The sequence below is a fragment of the Moschus berezovskii genome, chromosome 5, assembly GCF_049115385.1.
Source record: "Moschus berezovskii isolate FMDL1 chromosome 5, NW_MosBer_1.0, whole genome shotgun sequence".
Classification (NCBI taxonomy): domain Eukaryota; kingdom Metazoa; phylum Chordata; class Mammalia; order Artiodactyla; family Moschidae; genus Moschus; species Moschus berezovskii.
The window spans coordinates 114,974,258-114,996,888 of record NC_142464.1 but is presented as its reverse complement, the minus strand read 5'-3'; the positions used below and the strand labels follow the sequence as shown (position 1 = coordinate 114,996,888).

The 22,631-nt window shown below is 43.5% G+C and overlaps 1 protein-coding gene across 4 annotated transcripts in view; it reads left to right on the top strand.

Moving 5' to 3' along the window:
- CLNK (cytokine dependent hematopoietic cell linker) overlaps positions 1–22,631 on the top strand; it is a 234,021-nt gene that overhangs the window by 146,631 nt on the left and 64,759 nt on the right. For all 4 annotated transcript variants that reach the window (XM_088836491.1, XM_088836490.1, XM_088836488.1 and 1 more), the window contains 3 exons: positions 13,194–13,219; positions 13,429–13,448; positions 15,505–15,615. In XM_088836491.1, the coding sequence (XP_088692617.1) occupies positions 13,194–13,219; positions 13,429–13,448; positions 15,505–15,615 (157 nt within the window). The remainder of the gene's footprint in view (positions 1–13,193; positions 13,220–13,428; positions 13,449–15,504; positions 15,616–22,631) is intronic.

Genomic DNA, 22,631 nt, shown 5'->3' with positions numbered 1-22,631 from the left:
TTCATCTATTTATTTATACGTCACCTTAGCTCACAAATGTTGGAGTAGTTAACAAAAACTTGCATGGAATAGCAGAAAAAGTTTTAAATCATAGGAAATATAGAGACAGACAAAGGTAAAGATGAAATTCGGGATCCTCAGGCACAAGTCATTGCATTCTATTAAAATTAAACTACTGGTTTGCCTCAGTCTTCCTGGTAGTCTGTACAAAAAGGGAGAGCCTGCTTTTTCATGTGACATCGATTGCCCCAGGTAAGAAAAGAGTAAAGCAGTTCCTCAAGGAGTACACAACAAGAACACATCTTTCAGAATTAAGTTAGTCCTGCCAGTTTTATAGGCGATGAGGGCTGGTATCCAGGTACCATGGCTGAAAAATATGGCTGTTTTTGTAAAATTAGTGCATGCATGCTAAGTTGCTTCAGTCGTATCCGTCTCTTTACGACCCCATGGGCTGTAGCCCACCAGGCTCCTCTCTCCATGGGATTCTCCAGGCAAGAATACTGGAGTGGGTTGCCGTGCCCTCCTCCAGGGGATCTTCCCAACCCGGGGATCGAACCCATGCCTCTTAGGTCTCCTGCCTTGGCAGGTGGGCTCTTTACCACTGGCACCACCTGGGAAACCCCTTTTAAAACTAGACCCCAGTGTAAACCTCAGTAAAAACAAAGCTCACAGAAGTTCAGCTTGTAAGTTGCATGGAAAACTTCTTCAATGAGAGTAGTTTTCTTTGCGTCTTCTCTTCCTCCACTTCCATAATTGATGGCTTTGTATTACTACCCAGAGCTCTAAGGGACTGTACTGAGAAAGAAGCTGGAAGGGAGAAAAGTAATATGAATATCCCCGTTTTTTGGATCAGGCATGTTTCTGGAAAATGCTTGAATGATTTATGTGTTTATTACAAAATTCTGTATGTTTGATGCAAACACATTCTCAGATAATTTATTCATTCTCACAAAATGTCATCGAGAAAAACATATTGGGTGGTTCAGTCATGGCAGAGTTTTATGGTGATATTTTTCATCAAGTTGAGCAGTTATAGATTTATGTTAATGTATATTTCATATTATTTTTCTTGCAATCATATTCTGACATTATCTGGAAACTGTCAGATTTCAAGAACTTATCTTCCCTGAAGCTTGGCTTCTTTTATTCATTCCTAAAAATGGATAAAAGTTTATTTGGGGGTAAAGTATTCATACAGTGTAAGTTGGTTATGAAAGTGTTAGTCGCTTAGTTGTGTTTGACCCTTCGCGACCCCATGGACTGCACCCCACCAAGCTCCTCTGCCCCTGGATTTTTCCAGGCACAAATACTGGAGTGGGTATTGTGATGAACCATTAATTAGCATTAGCCATAGATGGAGAAGAAACTCTCTCTTTTCAGATGAGGATAGCTGTAATATTCAAAAGTGGTGTGGCTTAGCTTCTCTTTTTTTTTCTTTTTTTTAAATTGGAGGATAATTGCTTTACAATGTTGTGTTGGTTTCTGCTGCACATCAACACGGATCAACTCTAATTGGCTTAGCTTCTTAATGCTGAGCAGAAAGGAGGCTAAAATGAGTTTTTCTTTGCCTTCCATGTGAACCAAGCACAAACTCTAAACCGATTTCGTTAGAGGTGAAAAGCACGTCATATATAAGAATGAATTTATAACAAAATACGATAAACTATCCATGAAAAGAAAGAGGGAATTACACACAGGTGGCTGAACCTGTATATCCAGAAACATGAGCTTGGTTAAAAAGACGTACAATAGAATTCCATATAATGCCATCAAAAGAGCTTTCTACCAGTTTGCTTTTTGTCAGATTTAGACGCCAAAGAGTTTTGAGTTAATCCGGATCTACCCCATCATCTTATGCCGAGAGGCTTCGCAAGAGAAGGGGCTCACATAAGGCCACAGAACAAGCAGTCCGACCCTAGACCAGATCCCAGTCTTTTGTCAATATGGCAATATTTCCAGGGTTTTACTATATTTGCTAGTATCTAAATTTTTTTCTGCAAACTCCCTAAATGATTTCTCACTCACCAAATTCCAGTATTCTTGCCTGGAGAATCCCATGGACAGAGGAGCCTGAAAGGCTACAGTCCACAGGGATGAGCAGGGTTGGACACAGATGAAGTAATTCAGCACAGCACTTAGGTTAAGCCGTGCAAGGTTTTAGCGCAAAAGACAGGAATTGATGGATGATACTGTCCTCTAGTGGCAGAACACGGCGACACAAAACATCACAAAAAGGATGGAATTTGCCTTCCTGTAGTTTATCCCTGGTGGTTCAGAGGTTAAAGCATCTGCCCCCAATGCGGGAGACCTGGGTTCGATCCCTGGGTCAGGAAGATCCCCTGGAGAAGGAAGCGGTAACCCACTCCAGTATTCTTGCCTGGAGAATCCCAAGGACAGAGAAGCCTGGTAGGCTACAGTCCATGGGGTCGCATAGAGTCGGACACGACTGAGCGACGGAACGGAACGGAGATTATATCCTTAACAAAAATCACAGGCTTTAGGCCACAGACCTAGAAACAGTCAGAAATAAATAAATTTAAGATTATCCTCCTACCACCATTTTAGATTTAAGTTTATTTCAGACACAAACAGTGACTCAAAAGTGATGGAAGTCATGTTTCTGTTCAGGGCAAAAAAAAAAAGAAGGAAGAAAAAAAATGATAGACACATTGATACAAGATCAGTTCAAAGCTAATGTTATAGATTTTGAACTACAGGACAATATTTGTCTCACCGTCACACAGAGATAAAGAAAAGTGTTAGATAACCGCTCATGTAGCAAACACACTTTTCAATAGAGAGAAATGAAGAAGCCACAAATAGAAGAGTTAAAAACAAATCAGTTACAGCACCATGTGATAACTACCAGGGTAGAAGTCCACTTTATTCAAAATCACTTTGTGCCAGGGCACAGAAGACCTCAGACCACAAGGAGCCCACAGTCTGGTCAGGTCTCTACTGTGGGAACTCGAAACAATCCTGAATTGTGCCCCAACAGGAGAACTGTGAGTCCTAGGACTGATTCACATAGCAGGGGACACAGCACTGAGGTGTGAGACAGTGACCTCAGGGAAGGTTAAATATGATGTCTGAAATGCAGCAGCAGCCAAAATGTGGTCGCGTGAAGGTTGGATCTGGGGACAAGGACTCCTGGGTTCAAATCCCAGTTTTATGACTTCACAAATATCGACAAAGAACTTAACCTCTCGAAATTTCCATATCTCTAAAAGGGAGGAAATGCTCTTACATCTGTAAGATACCTGTCTCTTGTAAGGTACTGCTGCTGCTAAGTCGCTTCAGTCGTGTCCGACTCTGTGCGACCCCATAGACGGCAGCCCACCAGGCTCCCCCATCCCTGGGATTCTCCACTCAAGAACACTGGAGTGGGTTGCCATTTCCTTCTCCAATGCATGAAAAGGAAAAGTGAAAGTGAAGTCATTCAGTCGTGTCTGACTCTTAGCAACCCCATGGACTGCAGCCTACCAGGCTCCTCCGTCCATGTGATCCTCCAGGCAAGAGTACTGGAGTGGGGTGCCATTGCCTTCTCCGTTTGTAAGGTACTAACTGATGCAAATCCTATAGCACAGTTGTTGACACATGATGGACCCTCGAACGAGGGATACTGGGCCAAACTAATGACTTTCACGATTTTTTCCTCCCTTATTTATTCTTGCCCATCTCCCTGCCCTGGAATATCTCCCTGCCTCTCAGTGTAGGCTGAAACCATGCTTTATCTAGTTTGGTGCTGAGCAAACACAGTAAATCTGTTACCGATGAATATAAAACTAAGTTCCTTAACTTTAAAGATCTAACTTGACTGATTTTTCCTGCAGCAAACACACAGCGCCATGCGGAGCACATACTGGATGCATAGTAAACCCTGCAGTAACTCTGAAAGTTAGCCCATGTTAATAAAAGTGTATCAGATAAGCATTGTCGGGGGTCACAGGACCACAAAAAGATCAGCCTGTGACGCTTAGCCACGAGTTCCCATTAGGTGGGGGCCTGCAAGGGGCAAGCCAAGAAACCCAGCTGCTTCTGGAATCATCTCTGTTTGTGATGTGAACTTGTTAGTGCAAGTTCATGTTTCCAACTCACAGTGAGGCCAAACAAACCGAAATGGTGGCGTTTGGAGCAGAGAAAGGTTTATTGCAGGGCCATGAAAGGAGCTGGGTGGCTCATGATCTAAAAAACCCTGAGCTCCGCAAAGGGTTTTGGCAAAGCATTTTCAAAAGCCAGGTGAGGTAGGTAGGTGACAGGCGGAACAGGGTGGTGTCACAAGGATTCACATAATCAGTCATGAGGAAGCCTGCGGCTCTGTGCTCTCAGTCATCAAGTAGTTAACATCTTCTCTTTGGTGGGGGTTTTAGCATCAGTAAAACAACTCAGGAAACATGCATCAAATACTGCTATCTAGGGCCTTCAGAGAGGAGCTAAAGCAGAGGATATGGTGGAAGGTCCCATAAGGTCCTGCTCAGTTATAAATCTAGGCAAATGATATTCCTGGGGCTTCCCGGGTGTCGCTGTGATAAAGAATCCACTTGCCAATGCAGGATATGTGAGAGATGCAGGTTCGATCCCTGGGTTGGGAAGATCCTGTGGAATAGGAAATGGCAATCCACTCCAGTATTCTTGCCTAGAAAATTCCAAGGACAGAAGAGCCTGGCAGGCTACTGTCCATGGAGTCGTGAAGAGTAGGACATGATCAGGTGACTAAGCGTGCACACACACACACACACACACACACACACACACAGGCCCTTAATATCCCATCTGTAGAAATACGGTAGAACACAATGGCCGCTAGCATTTTGTGAATCCATGGGTATGGTTCATACATACAAATCCACCCACTCCACTGCTCACCCACTCCATCGCCTCTGAAGCCTTGGTCCTTCCCTTCACCCTGCCTACCCACCTTGCTTCCACTCCCTGAGACACTGAGGTCAGCCAAAAAAATGTCTCCCAGGCTTGTTTAGAAAGAGACTTCTATCCCACACCCGTCACTAAGCCACAAGGTGCAGCCATTGACATAGATATTCCTAAGAAATTGCACTTTCCAACATTACTTGGGGAGCTGTTAAAGTCAGCAGGTCCCTCCCACATCCCAGGCTTTTCCTAACTTAATCCCTCCCCCACTCAACCCCAAGAGTGGTTTCAACAATTTACTGCTGAAATTAATTTCTGAAAGTTTCCACAGACTTTGTCAAAAAACTCAAAAAGGTTTCTCAGAATAGGCCTTGTGAAATATACACTAGCCACTTGGATCGTTTCTTCTTTGGATACTTCTGCAATTAATCATCAGGACATGAAATTCCAGTGGTTCACTTTCATGTATTAATACTATAAAACTCTTAGACATCAGAAATACTGCGAAGAGGCCAGGTTTTATCCAGTTTTTTCCAGAGTCTATGTTTTAGTAACGTAATATTACACTGATGCTTTGTTTCCAAATGTGTTGTCATGACCGTATTTCATAAACAAAGGGTATTGCATATATTTAACACAAACAGACTAGGAGCTAATTGAAAACAAGTGTATTTTATTTACTCCTAACCATCCAAGGAACTACACGTCATGATCTGTGCTTTATAGACATAAAAGCAAGCCCAGAGCGTTTAAATAATTTGCCCAAGGTTACTCAGTCAGCCATGGGGGCAGGGGTGAGATTAGAACCCAACTTGTATGATTTCAAAGATCTCATCTGCATCATTGTCCCTTCCATCAAGAAACAAATTCTTGAATCTCTACCTTCTTGCCCAACCACTTAAATCACAGATGAGAATACCAAACAGCAGAGCAAACCCTGATTTGAAGCTTCCGTCAGTTTCTATGGTGCAAATACTTCCGCTGTGGCAGATTTCAGGATCACTGACCGGGAAGATGGGAAGACATGCCATATTTTAGTGATTTCCACCATAGACACGATAGAGGTAAAGAACTTCAACCGCATACACAGAGGTGGTGGAATAATCAGGAAGTCACGAGTTTCGAGCATATGCCACTTTTTCATAACTTCAGTGCATACTTACATAATTAATGCTTTTAACAATGGCTGTGTTAACACCTGCACTGCAGGATCCTGGAAGTTTAACGACCTGCTCTATACAGGCACCAGGCACAGCAGCCCTGCCCCAAACGGACAAACAGGCCTCACGACACTATTCTTGTCCCGGTTGTTGCTCAGTCGCTTGGTCAAGTCCGACTCTTTGCAACCCCACGGGCCGCTGCGCGCCAGTCTTCCTGTCCTTCACCGTCCCCCAGAGTTTGCTCAGACTCATGTCTATCGCGTCAGTGATGCCATTCAGCCATCTCACCCTCTGTGGTCCCCTTCTCCTGCCTTCCATCTTCCCCAGCATCAGGGTCTTTTCCAAAGAGTCGGCTCTTCACATCAGGTGCCCAAAGTATTGGAGCTTCAGCTTCAGCATCAGTCCTTCCAGTGAATGTACTGGCTTGATCACCTTGCAGTTCAAGGGACTCTCAAGAGTCTTCTCCAGCACCAAGTTCGAAGCCATCAGTTCTTCAGCACTCATCATTTATTGTCCAGCTCTCACATCCTTACAGAACTGCTGGAAAAACCATAGCTTTGACTATATGGACCTTTGTAGGCAAAGTAATTGAAGAAGGCAATGGCAAGCCACTCCAGTACTCTTGCCTGGAAAATCCCATGGATGGAGGAGTCTGGTAGGCTGCAGTCCATGGAGTCACTACAAGTCAGACATGACTGAGCAACTTCACTTTCACTTTTCACTTTCACACATTGGAGAAGGAAATGGCAACCCACTCCAGTGTTCTTGCCTGGAGAATCCCAGGGACGGGGGAGCCTGGTGGGCTGCCGTCAATGGGGTCACACAGAGTCGGACAAGACTGAAGTGACTTAGCAGCAGGCAAAGTAATGTCTTCTCCCAGAGGCTTTGCTTTAACTTCACAGACCCCTGTGAGGCTGACAACTTCATGATTCCACTCTAATAAATTATGGAGATAATTAAACCGGGTCCAACAGATTCTACTGCCATACTGTGTTCAGCTCACTACTGCCATACTGTGTTCAGCTCAGTACATGGTCTCCCAAGAAGCAACACATTTTGCAGCGGAAGTGAGTTTTATCTTGTCACAAACTCAGGAGCAAAATGACAGTCGAGCAGATGTTGCTAATTACACATGTAGCCACCAGATGGCGAGCACGCCAGCCTCCTCCTAGACAAAACTGCTTGATTGAATTTCAAGATGGGAAAAGACCCCAAAGAACACCTGTTTGGGTCTTCTGATGTGACAGGGAACTTTTCGTAGCATTTGAGTTATTTGTTTACCTCATCAGGAAGGTTGATTGCCGTTTTCTCTGTAATTTTCCATTATGCAATAATTTCCTAACAGTGGGTATGCAATAAAAGTCATTACTTGAAGTGCATTAACTCATTTATTCCACACATGAGTTCCCATGAAGTATGAGCAACCATGTCTCAGTTTTCCAGAATAAAAATTGCAACTGTTTCTCAATCCATTTGTTTATGTCATAAGTATTTATTGAGCAGCTGCTATGACCCTACCAACAGTTAATAGCGCAATCAAAATGCAAACTAAGTCCAGCTCCAAATCTCATCCTCTTCCAGTGTATACCTGAGTTGTTATTACTTCTTAAACAAGTCTTATGCCCCCCCCAAAAAAGATACCTGCATTTTATCTGAATTATTATCAAAGCTATATGACACTCTGATGAGTTATTTCATCGTTTTGATCTAGTTTTCTCACTTGTGGAGTCCCTGAAGTTCATTTCTACCTATTGATTTGTAACAATTCAGTTATCTAAGCAATAAATAAGAGAAACCCATGACATAAATTATTGCTATTAGACATATTTTATATAGCTGAAGCCCTCAGGATTTTTGCTGTTGCATATTATATCATACACACATTTTTTATTTTTTTAATTTGTAAATGTCTTTATTGAGATACAGTTCACATACTATAAATTTCACTAATTTAAAGTGCACAATTCAGGGATCTCCCTGGTGGTCCAGTGGCTAACACTCCACGCTCTCAATGCAGGGAGTCCAGGTTCAATTCCTGGTCGGTGGGCTAGATCCTACATATCACATCAAAGACTGAAGATCCCGCATGCCACAACTAACACCTGGCCAGCCAAATAAATATAATTTTTTTTTTTTAAAGAGAGAGAGACGCTGACTCTTTAAAAACAGATGGACTTCGCTGGTGGTCCGATGGTTAAAGTTCCGAGCCTCTGTTCCAGGGGGCATGGGTTTAATCCCTGGTTGGGGAACTAAGATCCAGGATGCCAAAAGAATTAAAAAAATTAAAAATTTTAAAGGATAAAGTATGCAATTCAATGACTTTAGTGTGTTCACAGAATTCTGCAACAAATGGCCACAATCTAAGTTTAGAAAAATATATCTCCCCCTAACAAAAGCCTGTTCATTAGAGGTTGCTCCCCAAAACGTCCCCTTTCCCAAGAAACCACTAACATACTTCCTGTCTCTATGGATTTGCCCATCCTAGACTTTTAAAATATAAATGAAATCATGTAATACATGGTCGTTTGGCTTCCTTCACTGAGCATGTTCTAGAAGACCGTCTCTGTGGTAACATGTAGCATGCACTTTATTCCTTTTTATTGCCACATCACAGTCTTTAGTTTGGATATGGTTGTTTATCCTTCCACCATGTTGTTTACTCTTTCATCAGTTAATAAACATTTGGATGGATTTTACCTTTTGACTTATGACAGTACTGTTCTGAACATTAATGTACAAGCTTTGGTATCGGTGTATGTTTGCCTTTCTCTTTAGTATATCATGTCCAACTCTTTGCAACCCCAGGGTCTGTAGCCTGCCAGGCTCCTCTGTCCAGGGGATGCTCCAGGCAAGAATACTGGAGTGGGTAACCATTTCCTTCTCTAGGGAATCTTCCCAACCCAGGGATCGATCTCAGGTCTCTTACGTCTCCTGCATTGGCAGGCAGGTTCTTGACCATTAGCGTCCCCTGGGAAGCCCAGACTATACACCCAGGAGAGGAATTACTATACCATGCAGTAGCTCTGCATACACACATATGTTAAATGAGGAGGATACTAACTGATGCCAGGGAAAACGTCCATTATAATGGGGGTACACAACTTACAGACAGTGGACAGAAAAGATGCATGTATGCAGTGTGTGTGTGCTCAGTTGTGTCTGACTTTTTGGAACCCTATGAACTATACAGCCCACCAAGTCTCCTGCATCTCCTGCACTGCAGGCGGATTCTTTACCATTGAGCAACCAGGGGAAGCGCATAGAGAAAAGATGCACCATGGTTAAGGCAACGTTCTCATCACAGCCTAAGTGACCCCGTGTGACCCCATATGACTCCGTGAACAGTCTCACCTCCACCACCGCTGCCTGGAGAGTGCTGTGTGTTGTGCTAAGTCACTCAGTCATGCCCAGCTCTTTGAGACCCCATGTACTATAGCCTGTTAGGCTCCTCTGTCCATGGGGATTCGCCAGGCAAGAATACTGGAGTGGGTTGCCATGACCTCCTCCAGGGGATCTTCCCAACCCAGGGATTGAACCCAGGTCTCCCACACTGCCAGCAGATTCTTTACCATCTGAGCCACTAGGGAAGCCCAGAGAGTAGAACTCCTTGGTTCTCATCCCACCCCAGGGCCTTTGTGCTTGCTGCTCCGTCTGTCAGGGACGCTTGCCCAGGTATTCACATGGTGTGTGCCTTCACTTTCTTCAAGCTTCTGTTGTCATCCCCCCTCCACAGAGGTCTTCTGGCATCTGCATGAAAAACAGCAGCCCCATCACCGGTCTCTCACACACCAGACCTTCACGTTTCTTTGTAGTGCTTATCACCACCTGCTATCATATACCTTTGTTTTCTATCTCCTGCTAATGGAATGTGAGTTTACATGGGAATAGAAACTTTTTTTTCTGGTATTATATTCCCCAACACCTACATCAATAAATCTATTAAAAAGGAATCCTTGCCTGACATACACTAGGGGCTCAAGAACAAGTGAATGAATAAAAGCAAGACCGATGTCCTTCTCTAAACTCAGTCTCTGACTCAAACGGGACGCACACCTCTGGAGCAATAAATGGGATGTTCCTGCTGAATTCCAGATACTCAGTCTTTTTATTGAACTTCGTTTTCAGTGAATTGAATTGATCCCCGATAGATACAGTGGTAGGTATGAGAAAAGGTGTCTTGGACACCCGACATCTAGCTTCATGGGGAAAGCCATCAGCGTAAGCTGATATAAGTTTCTCAGGGAGCTCTGCTGCTGAAGCCAATATACAATAAAATGAGGGCAAATTAGTTTCCTGCATTCTGATTTAGTGCCTTAAGGAAGCACCCTCTGGCCTAAGTTTTTCAGTAATCGCATCAAAATAGTCAACGACTTAACATTAACTAGATTGTTGCTGTTGTTGAAATACAACCTGGGTCATATTTTTGTATTTTTAGTTTAGGAACGTCTGCAAATTTTGTCTCCCATTAGTGTCTGAATTCATGCAGAGAAGTCTATATTATATAAAATGCATTTTCAAAAAACAAAATAAGGAGAATGGTAATTTTGTCCAATGAGGTAGTTTTTCTGTTATTTGTTTTTGTTTTTGGTGTCTTTGAGTTTCATTGGGAAGGGGAATCCATTGTAATGTCAGAAGTCAGACCAATACATCTAGCGCCTGTGAAATAAATCCATTATCTGGCTTCTCTGGAGAGGCATGGAGCCCTCTCAGAAGAGCTGGACCGAAGAAGCAGCCACTTATCTCAGTGTACTCCTCCCTCCATCAGTTAGGCCTAGAGGAGCCTTTACAATCATCCAGACCTGTGTGTGTTGCACTGTGTTGTTTTTGACCAGCTAGACATTTTCCCAAAAGAAATCCTAAAGGAGATCCAATGGGAAGTGGACAGAGGTGGAGCCTCCACAGTGACAAGGGATGATGAGCTTGAAACCCAGGCTCTCAGCCTTACAGTTTCCTTAGTGTCCCCAGGGGACTTTTTGTAGCAAAGTTTTAAAACAATGATTTATTCCAATTGTGTCACCTCACAGATAAGGAAAGGAGACTCAGGTAGTGCTCAGTTGAGTTTTAAGTCTCCTATGATAAGATACTTGATTCATGGCAAATAGATGGGGAAACAATGGAAACAAGTGACAGACTTTATTTTCTTGGGCTCCAAAGCCACTGCAGATGGTGACTGCAGCCATGAAATTAAAAGACGCTTGTTCCTTGGAAGAAAAGCTATGACAAACCTAGACAGCATATTAAAAAGCAGAGACATTACTTTGCCAACAAAGGTCAATATAGTCAAAGCTATGGTTTTTCCAGTAGTCATGTACGGATGTGAGAGTTGGACCATAAAGAAGGCTGAGCGCCGAAGAATTGATGCTTTTGAACTGTGGTGCTGGAGAAGACTCTTGAGAGTCCCTTGGACTGCAAGGAGATCCAACCAGTCCATCCTAAAGGAGACTGGTCCTGGGTGTTCATTGGAAGGACTGATGCTGAAGCTCCAATACTTTGGCCACCTGATGCGAAGAGCCGAGTCATTGGAAAAGACTCTGATGCTGGGAAGGATTGAAAGCAGGAGGAGAAGGGGACAGCAGAGGACAAAGTGGTAGGATGGCATCACTGACTCAATGGACAAGAGTTTGAGCAAGCTCCGGGGGATGATGAAGGACAGGGAAGCCTGGCATGCTGCAGTCCATGGGGTCACAGAGTCAGACACGACTGAGTGACTGAACAAAGCCATGATAAGATGCAGTCATCTCACTGACTCCTCTCACCCCCTATAAAACAGCATTTATCAGGTCACATCCATGTTTACAGATAAGTGAACCTTGCTTCCTCCAAGAGCTCTCTCTGACACCCCAGACCAACTAATCTCCCATGTGTCCCTTCAATGCCACACCCTCCTCCTCCGGAAGTGTTTTCTTCAGGAAGGGTAGTGCATGACTGCCCTCTAGGTATAAGCGCTATGGCAGCAGGGGCAGCGTCTCTCATCTTCCCCATTATGTCCCCAGAACCTAGAACTTGGCCTGTAAACACAGCAACTGGAAACACCTTGAGGGGAAGGATTGTGTTGCATTTGTCATTTGTCTTTATCTCCAGAGCTTGGCCCTGGGCTCAGCTCAGAGCAGCGGCTCAATACTTGTCTGAGCCGAACTGCGCTGTGGAAATGAATCTACCTGAGAGTGGGAGGGCTCAGTTGTGTCTGACTCTTTGCGACCCCATGGACTGTAGCCTGTCGGGCTCCTCTGTCCACGGGATCCTCCAGGACATTGCCATTTCTTCCTCCAGGGGATCTTCCCAACCCAAGGATGGAACCTGGGTTTCCTACATTGCAGGTGTATTGTTTACCAGTGAGCCATTGGGGGAGCCCATAAAACTACATTGAAGTCAGGAGAATCCTTTCCAGGCCCCATTCAGGCTGTTTCTAGGGGCAGGTGGTCTTGAGCAATTGTCCTCCCTAGTTTTGTCTTTCATCAGATAAAGTAATTGGATTCTGGGGTCTTAGAAAAACCCTTTCATCTGAAATGTTCTGTGATGCAGTTTTTCTCTTCTTAGAAATGCCTGTTGAAAGTGGGAGGCAAGAACTTGAATAAGATGACTACATATATAAAAGGATATCAATCAACAGCTAATGGTTAAGAGAGGACCTCAGGGGTCACACCACATGCAATGAGATCTTCATTCTACCGTTTACTAAGTGGGGGATTGGAGGTGAGGTACTTAACTTCCCCACGCTCCAGTTTCTTCATCCAGAGCAAAAGTGAGGATTAAATGAGGTCACATAATGAAAGTATTTAGCATGGTGTTGGGTATTTCATAAGATGGCAATAAATGTTCATTGGTATTGCACCAGAATTATTCAAATGGGGATGATTTCCATTTAAACGTATGTAACCTCATGCGACGAGTTGACTCACTGGAAAAGACTCTGATGCTGGGAAAGGTTGGGGGCGGGAGGAGAAGGGGACGACAGAGAATGAGATGGCTGAATGGCATCACCGACTCTGTGGACATGAGTTTGAGTGAACTCCTGGAGTTGGTGATGGACAGGGAGGCCTGGCGTGCTGTGATTCATGGGGTCGCGGAGAGTCGGACAGGACTGAGTGACTGAACTGAACTGAACTGAAAGATAACTTGAAGACATTTGCCATAAACTCACTACTGTTCCTTCTTATGTTTTAGGAGACAAACCCACAAAGGGAAACAAGGTAAGAAAAAGCATTAAAATGCATTTGTTACCCACTCTTTATTTTAGAAGCATAGGAATACGGACAATGTGAAGGCTTTGATGGCACTTGAAAAATAAACCCTAGAAGTTTGGTTGGGCTTTGTTGTTTGTTTGTAAACCAAAAGAATTGTTAACCATTAGCTCTGCTCCAAGAATAACTGTAATTTCTGGTTCTCTTTCCTTTCACAGACTCCTTTACCACCTCCTCGGTAAGACACTGAAAAAGAGAAGTTTGTTTCACAATATACTTACATGATTAGTTCCAGAATCTGAAAAGAGATACACAGACACCTGACACTGGAAAACTAGTGAGCTGGTCAATGAACAAGAGTAAACAAGCCTCATTCACCCATTAGTCATTCATTCATTCACAGTCAGATAGTCAACATCCCTTCACGCGTCCGTCTTTAATGAGCGCCTTCCTTCCCTGCTTCCTGTTTCTTTCCCTTCACTTAGTACTGAAGTCTCTCCCTCCTCTAAGTACAGAAGGCTCCCAGAGTCCTGGCACTGGGAAATGCCTTCAAGGGACCAATAATATATAAGTATATATTTATATAAGTACTTATGTCTTTATACATAAGTACATGTATTTTATATACATGTTAATATGTGTGTGTGTGTATATATATATATATATATATAGGGCTTCCCTGGTAACTCAGATGGTAAAGAATCTTTCTGCAATGCAAAAGACCTGGGTTCAACCCTTGGGTTGGAAAGATCCCCTGGAGAAGGGCATGGAACCCACTCCAGTATTCTTGCCTGGCGAATCCCTTAGACAGAGGAGCCTGGTGAACTTCAGTCCATGGGGTCGCAGAGATTCAGACATAACTGAGTGACTAAGTATGCACACACATACATATATGTTTATATATGGGGGGGGGTGAAACCAACAGATTTGATTTCTCAGGCCCTGAGTTAGCCACTCTGTTGTCCTGCTTGGGCCCATGAGGACCCCCATCACAGCACTTCCTACCCTGGTGGGCCACCTTCTCACCGGCTCCTCTCTCTGCCCTCCCTGAGGGCAGCTTTTTGAGCCAAAGTCTGTGTCTTTTCCCCCCTCTGTATCCCCAGCATCGCCAGCAGGGCCTGACCCACTCTGTGAACAAGTGAGGGCCTAGGGGAATAAACACGTGAGCGATTGGCTATAGAACATTGTCCCATTTCGTTGAAGAAATTCAAAAACTCAGGTCTTCCAGTCTGGGGCAAATGAAAGGCTGCAATCATAGTTTCACCCCCAGGCCCCCTAAAATGTCAACAGCTGGCATAGACCTGTGACACCCTGTAGCAAATTACATCACACTCTGGAAAGAGAACCAGACTGGAGGGCAAGCTGCAGGGAGAGAGATTGAGACTCATTAGAAGAAGGAGTATTCTGACTTTCGAAGCTCCTTGTAAAGTAGTGAGCCATCCCCCAAACTGACGTTTCCAACCCAAATCAGGGCACACATTAGGCAGGGCTGTCTGAATTCTGGGTCTGAGGAGCCATCTGTATGGCAGAACTTCTCAGCTCCTCACTCTGACTCTTCTTTTTTTTTTTTAATTAATTAATTTATTTTAATTGGAGGCTAATTACTTTACAATATTGTAGTGGTTTTTCCCATACATTCACATGAATCAATTGGAGAAGGAAATGGCAACCCACTCCAGTGTTCTTGCCTGGAGAATCCCAGGGACGGGGGAGCCTGGTGGGCTGCCGTCTATGGGGTCGCACAGAGTCGGACACGACTGAAGTGACTTAGCAGTAGCAGCACATGAATCAGCCATGGGTGTACATGTGTTCCTCATCCTGAATCCCCTACCACCTCCCTCCCAATCCCATCCCTCAGGGTCATCCCTGTGCACCAGCCCTGAGCACCCTGTCTCATGCATCGAACCTACTGGCGATCTATTTCACATATGGTAATATACATGGTTCAATGCTGTACTCTCAAATCATCCTACCCTCGCCTTCTCCCACAGAGTCCAAAAGTCTGTTCTTTACATCTGTGTCTCTTTTGCTGTCTCGCATATACAGTCATCGTTACCATCTTTCTGAATTCCATATATATGCATTACTATATTGTATTGGTGTTGGTTCTTTCTGAGTTACTTCACTCTGTATAATAGGTTCCAGTTTCATCCACCTCATTAGAACTGATTCAAATGCATTCTTTTTAATGGCTGCGTAATATTCCATTGTGTACACATACCACAGCCTTCTTATCCATTCATCTGCTGATGGACATCTAGGTTGCTTCCATGTCACTCTGACTCTTCACACAGGCCGCCCGTCAAGCTTCCAAAGAAGTACCAGCCCCTGCCCCCGGAGCCGCCGAGCAGCAGGCCACCATTCCCCCAGAGGCACACCTTCCCCGAAGCACAGAGAGAGGCCAGGTGAGAGTCCTGCTGTTGCTGACGATGAGATGACCAAGGGACAGGGGGAGCGGGAGGACAGCCATCTCTTGAAGTAGACTCCCCAGCCTGGTGGGGAGAGTCACCCCCACCTTGAGGGAAAGCATCTCATAAGCCTGTAATTTGACTCCTTCATGGAAAATACACTTTCTTTTTATGTCCTTCTTCCTTATGTTGCAAAGAACAGGTTGTGGGGACCCAGCAGGATGGGGTTTGGATCCCAGTTGAGCCACTTCTGGCTCTAAAATTTCAGGAAGCTCTTAAATATCTCTGAATCCTGCATATTTATAAGAAGAAAATAACCATCCTCATGAGGTAGAATTGTGGTGAGGAGGTGAGTTTTGTCAAGTTCTAGGGTAACATCTGTCACAGCATAGGAAGGAAGAAAGATCACTTAAACAGCATCTCCTATCTGTACCTAACAGAATTAGACAGCCATACCCTATCTAGGGGCTTCTCAAGTGGCACTGGTGGTAAAGAACCCACCTGCCAATGCAGGAGATGCAAGAGACTCAGGTTCAATCCCTGGGTCGGGAAGATCCCCTAGAGGAGGGCACGGCAACCCACTCCAGTATTCTTGCCTGGAAAATCCTGTGGACAGGGGACCCTGGTGGGCTACAGTCAACGGGGTCGCAAAGAGTCAGACACGACTGAAGCAACTGAGCATACATGCCTGCAGCCCAATAAAGTTTGATTTTCTAAGGCTTGAAAAGGCCTAAGTACCCACCCCAATAGAGGCATATAATTGGTGCCTGGTAAAAGGGCTCCCTACCCACAGGGCACAAAAAGTGACTAAGATTCAGAGAAGTTAGGTGACTTGTCAAAGTTATAGGGTTGGGAAATGACTGTTGAGGGGGCAAAAATATGCAAAGTCCTTTGCAAGATGTTGGGAATGCCACCAGAATTAAGAGAACGTTGTCTCACTTGTTTTCTTTTTTTATTGGCATATAGTTGATTTACAGTGTGTTGCTTTCAGGTGTACAGCAAAGTGAATCAGCTATTCATATACACATATGCACTCTTTTTTTGGATTCTTTTCCCATACAGATCATTATAGAGTGCTGAGTAGAGGTCCCTGTACTATACAGTAGAGCCTCATTAGTAAGCTATTTTATATAGCAGCAGTGTGTATGTGTCAATCCCAGTCTCCCAGTTTATTCTTCCTCCTCTTTCCTCTCTGGTAATCATAAAATTGTTTTCTACATCTGTGGCTCTATTTCTGTTTTGTAAATAAGCTCATTCATACCATCTTTTTAGATTCCACATATAAATGCTATCATACGATATTTGTCCTTCTCTGAATGACTTACTTCACTCAGAATGACAGTCTCTAGGTCCAGCCATGGTGCCGCAAATGGCACTATTTCATTCCTTTTTATGGCTGAGTAATATCCCACTGTATATATGTACAACTTTATCCATTCCTCTGTTGATGGACATTTAGGTTGCTTCCGTGTCTTGGCTATTGTAAATAGTGCTACAATAAATATCAGGATACTTGTATCTTTTTGAATTATGGTTTTCTCTGCGTATATGTCCAGGAGTGGGATTGCTGGATCTATTTTTAGATTTTTAAGGAACCTCCACGCTGTTCTCCATAGTGGCTGTACCAATCTACATTCCCACCAGCAATATAGAAGGGTTCCCTTTTCTCCACACCCACTTCAGCATTTATTGTTTGTAGATTTTTTGATGACAGCCATTCTAACTGGTGTGGGGTGATACCTTGTACTTTTAATTTGCATTTCTCTAATAATTAGTGACATTATCTTTTCACATGCTTTTTGGCCATCCATATGTCTTCTTTGCAGAAATGTCTCTTTAGATCTTCTGCCCACTCTTTGATTGGATTGTTTTTTTTGTTATTGAGCTGCATGAGTTGTTTGTATGTTTTGGAGATTAATCCAGCCCATAAAGTAATCAAAATAAAAACAAAAATAAACAAATGGGACCTAATTAAACTTAAAAGCTTTTGCACAGCAAAGGAAACCATAAACAAAATGAAAAGACAACCCACAAAATGAGAGAAAATATTTGCAAAAGAAACGACCGAGAGCCTTGCTTTAGGGAGAGCTTTGGATCTATTTATAGCTGTGCCCAGCTACGTCAACAGATGGCCATTGCTAATGACCACGTGGGAAAGACCACGTGAGGCCGTTGTGAGGTTCAGTTTATCTGAAAACAGAAGGAAGGCTGGAGATCTGAGTGTCTTTGGCCAGTGCGGGCTCTCTGCCTTCCTGACAGCTGCTCCCTGGGTCTCGTGGGCTGAATCACCCTCTGCAGCGACTGTGTTTACACCTGGGGATCAGCTGCCCAGAGAAGGCAGCCAACAGCTGCAGCCCTTCCAGTTGGCCTTGCTCATCCCAGGTGGTGGGGTGGTCCCCAAGTCTGCGTTTCAGCCCCCCTTGGTCTCTGCTTGCTCTGCCCTTCTCTGCCAGGCATACTGCAGTCCATGGGGTCGCAAAGAGTTGGACACTGAACAACAACAACAAACTTGGCTTCCCAAAAAAATTGCTGAATTAGAGCCCTTCAGTTCAGGAAAATGCCATTTAGATCACTCATTGACAGCCCGAAGCCAGGAGAGAACACTGATGTTTGGAGAACGCTGGTTAGACATTCTCAACCACTTGTGGGTCATCGTTATGATTTTTGCAATACCCATGTGCTTCATAGTTTTTGCTCAGCTCTTTTTTTAAATCTATTTAAATAGATGTATTTAAAAGGGAAACATAGCACTACCATAAGTAACCGCGACACAGTTTCAGAGCAAAACTTTCAGTCTGGAGGAGGATTTTTCTGTTAAAGGGGAAGAAAAATGAAGTTAGAGTGATGTTCAAGATATATGGGCTTTCCTGGTGGCTCAGATGGTAAAGAATCTGCCTGCAACACAGGAGACCTGGGTTCAATCCCTGGGTTGGTAAGATCCCCTGGAGGAGGGCATGACAACCCACTCCAGTATTCTTGCCTGGAGACTCCCTTGGACAGAGGAGCCTGGCAGGCTACAGTCGATGGAGTTGCAAAGAGTCAGACACGACTGAGCAACAAACACTTTTAAGACATACTGACCACAGGGTGGAAACTCTCTCCTTCATATAATTAGAAAGAGGAAAAAAAGAAAACTTTCCCACTCTGTATCCATCGTAATTTGAATGCCATGATACATGCACCAAATAAAAATCAGCCTGAGAAGTCAGGAGCATAATCATTGCTTGCTGCAGCTCTAGCTGCACATGGGCCACTGTGGAGTCCTCCGCATTCTGCAAAAGGCAATGCTTCAATCCTCAGTTTCCTGATAAGGACACAGAACTGCAGACTGGTCACTGAGCTCTGAAATTTTTCAGCCAACTCAGTGGCCCAAAGTGCAGGGTTCAGCCAAAATAGAATTTAAATAAAGTGTGTGCTATTTTAAAAAAATTTACTTTTAATTGGAAGATAATTGCTTTGCAATGTGGTGTTGGTTTCTGCCATGTGAGTGTGAGTGTGTTCGTCACTCAGTCGTGTCCGACTCTTTGCAACCCCATGGACTGTAGCCCACCAGGCTCCTCTGTCCCTGGGATTCTTCAGGCAAGAATACTGGAGTGAGTTGCCATTTCTTCCTCCAGAGGATCTTCCCAACTAGGGATCAAACCCGGGTCTCCCGCATTGTGGGCAGATTCTTTACTGTCTGAGCCACCGGGGACAACAGGAATCTACGTCCCTTCCTTCTGAAACCTCCCTCCCACCCTCTATTCCATCCCACTCCTCTAGGTTTGTCACAGAGCCCAGCAACTTCCCATGAGCTATCTATTTTACACATGGTAACGTTTATGTTTCAGCGCTACTGTCTCAATCCGTCCCACCCTCTCCTTCCATCACTGGATCCACAAGGTGGTTCTCTGTGTCTGTGTCTCTATTCCTGCCCTGCAAATAGGTTCATCAGTGCCGTTTTTCTAGATTCCATATATATGCTTCAATATGCGATATTTGCTTTTCTCTTCTGACTTTCTTCACTCTATATGATGGCAGATGAATGGATAAAGAAGTTGTGGTACATATATACAGTGGAAGTGTGTGATATTTTTATCAACAAAGCACTCATTTGCCTAACTGTGGTTTTCCCTCTTCAACCTTGCTGACACCACATCAGCTCAGGCAATCTTAGTTATGTACGTTCCGATGATTTGGGAAATGGAAAAAAAATCCTTTTCCATATTGAGAAACTGTAAAGAGAGAGAAAGTATGGATTATAAAGAAGATACACGAATTCACATTCATGAATGGAAACTATGTATTTTAAAGTGTGAACTTTATTATTGTTATAGTTTTACAATATAGGTATATAATGATAGGTATTGCCTATAATGATATAATCTGTCATTATTGCCTTTGAAGAAAACTGGGTTAAGGGCACATGGGACGTTTCTGTATGATTTCCTACCACTGTGTGAGAACTACAATTATGTCAGAATGAAAAGTTTAAGTTAAGGAGGGTGTGATTGTTAAAAGTGTCCTGTAGATGTAAGGTGTTCTTTTTCTCCGAATAGCTTTCACATGTATTATTTCATGAGAACCTTAACCAACCCTTTTCATTTCTGTCTGCATTTACCCATTTCACAGGTGGGAAAATGAAGCCTCCGAGAGGAAGCGTTACTTATCGAGTGTGACAGAACTCAGAGATGACAGAGCAAGGACTCAAATCCAGTTCATTTGAAACTAAGCCAAAAACTAAGAAAGGCTCAGGAAGGGCTATTTTTACATTAAAAATAGTGTTATCCTCAAATACAAAATGAGCACCAGTTATGCACAGGAAAGGGTGTGCAAAACTTACATTGTGTAGTCAAGGACCATGTTTTATTTATTGACCATCTCCAGCAGCCAATCATGGGACAATTCATGAGTGGAAAGATGCTCTCAGAGAGGCAGGTTGGGGCTAGAGGGGGAGGCCAGAGTACCCCCCCACCCCACTCCTCCTTTCTGTTACTTTGTGTGGGTCTCTCTGTCTTCATAAATCTCATTGAAAGGACCCCCGAAAGCCCAGTACCTTCATTCACATGTGAGGGTCTTGTCACCACTGGCATTTCAATGCCCAAGGACATTTGTTGTTCCCAGAGAGGACATCTTACTTCCTAAGTGGATTCTCACTTAAAATTCCAGGTTTTAAAAGTTACCAATTTCAAAGGCCAATTTTCCCGAAGTCTTAAATTTCCAGCTATAAACATGTGCTGTGCTCAGTTGCTTCAGTCGTATCTGACTCTTTGCGACCCCATGGACTGTAGCCCGCCAGCCTCCTTTGTCCATGGGATTTTCCAGGCAAGAATACTGGAGTGGGTTGCTATTTCCTTCTCCATCTATAAATATATTGCTCCATTTACAAATGGAGTGCTTTTATCTAAACAGAAAGACAATCCCTCTGCCTGTCACATTATATAGGTTAAAACATAAGACCGTAAGGAACTCAGTTAAATACCCTTAAACTTTTGAAACGCCTTTATTTGTGTCATGTAATTGATTTTTTAAGTACTTCAAATGCTGACAGGGCAGGTTTAAACCCTAACAAGCCAAACTTTAACATTTCATTTTTTAAAATCTAATAAAATGAATGTATAATTATAGAAAAATTCAAGTTCTCTTTAACAGTTGGAATGGTTTAGAAATGAAGTTGAACATAGCTCGACTCTTATTAACTTAAAATCACAAGTCTAAAAGCAATTACCCATTTTAAATTGAAGCCACATGGCCAATCTGTCAGTATTTCTAAGATGCCAGAGTTTCCTAAACATTAAAAACATTGAGATTGGCCTCATTTTAACCCCAAACGAATTAATACTTCGGTGTCTGTTCTACTTTATTACTTCTATTCATACCTCTTTATCTTCCACTTGCCCTGTTAAGAGGGAGAGGCAGGGTATAGATGCATTGTCTCAGATGGGCTGAAGCAACAGGTTAAAAAAACATGGGACCTCGGCATACTCACTTCTTGCTTGGAGATCTAAGACCAGGGTACAGCTTCTGAGCACTGAATGCTGCTGGCACCATCTTACCTGATCCAGACAGACCTTTATCACCCTAGCTCAACAGGCTTAAACTAGGATTGGTGTCGCAGCCTTAATCTCTCAACATCTCTTCTGTTCCAGTCTCCTCACAGACAGAGGCAGACAGAGGTACACATCAGCCCAGCTCCCTTCACAGCCGCATCTTCTGGCTTTGCCCACATTCTCACAATAGTGTGCACTGGATGCCCAACAGTTTTATCTCCAGCAATGCTCACAATGAGGCTTCCCTGGTCGCTCATTGGTAAAGAATCTGCCTGCAGATGAAGGTGACCCAGGTCCCACCCTGGGGTCAGAAAGATTCCCTGGAGTAGGAAATGGCTACCCACTCCCGTATTCCTCCCTGGGAAATCCCACAGACAGAGGAGCCTGGTAGGCTACACTCCATGGGGTGGCAAAGAGTTGGACACAGCTGAACGACTAAACAATGACAACAATTTTCACAATAAGCCTCTAGGATAAATACCCTTGTGGCCACTTTCAGATGAGAGAAAATGAGGTTTAGAGAGGCTAATGAACTCAAGTGTAATGAAAGGTTTGGAGTTTCTTCTGAGACCATCCAATGGTCCAAAGTCCCTGTCGAATTCTTCTATCATTCAGTCTCACGTTTTTTCTTGTCTCAGATCTCCTCTCATCATCAGCATCCTTTCTCTCACACAGGTCTTCCTGGGTCCTGCTGTACCACAGCTTCACACCTAAAATTCTTTATACTTCCCCAAAGTTTAAAAAAAAAAAAAAAAGGAGTTTTAAAATCAAGGTACTAATAGCAGGTCCTTCTGTATTAATGAAATTTGACATGGAAAACCAAATGTCAGTAGGAATGATGATGTTATTTAAATTCTTCTAAAATGAGAGGTAAGTTTATTGATGTCCTTTCTGTCACCACCTTTTATATTGGCTCATAACTTCTTTTGCTTCGAAAATGATGAGAAAAATAACCTGGCTTTAATTTTATAGAACAGTGATAAA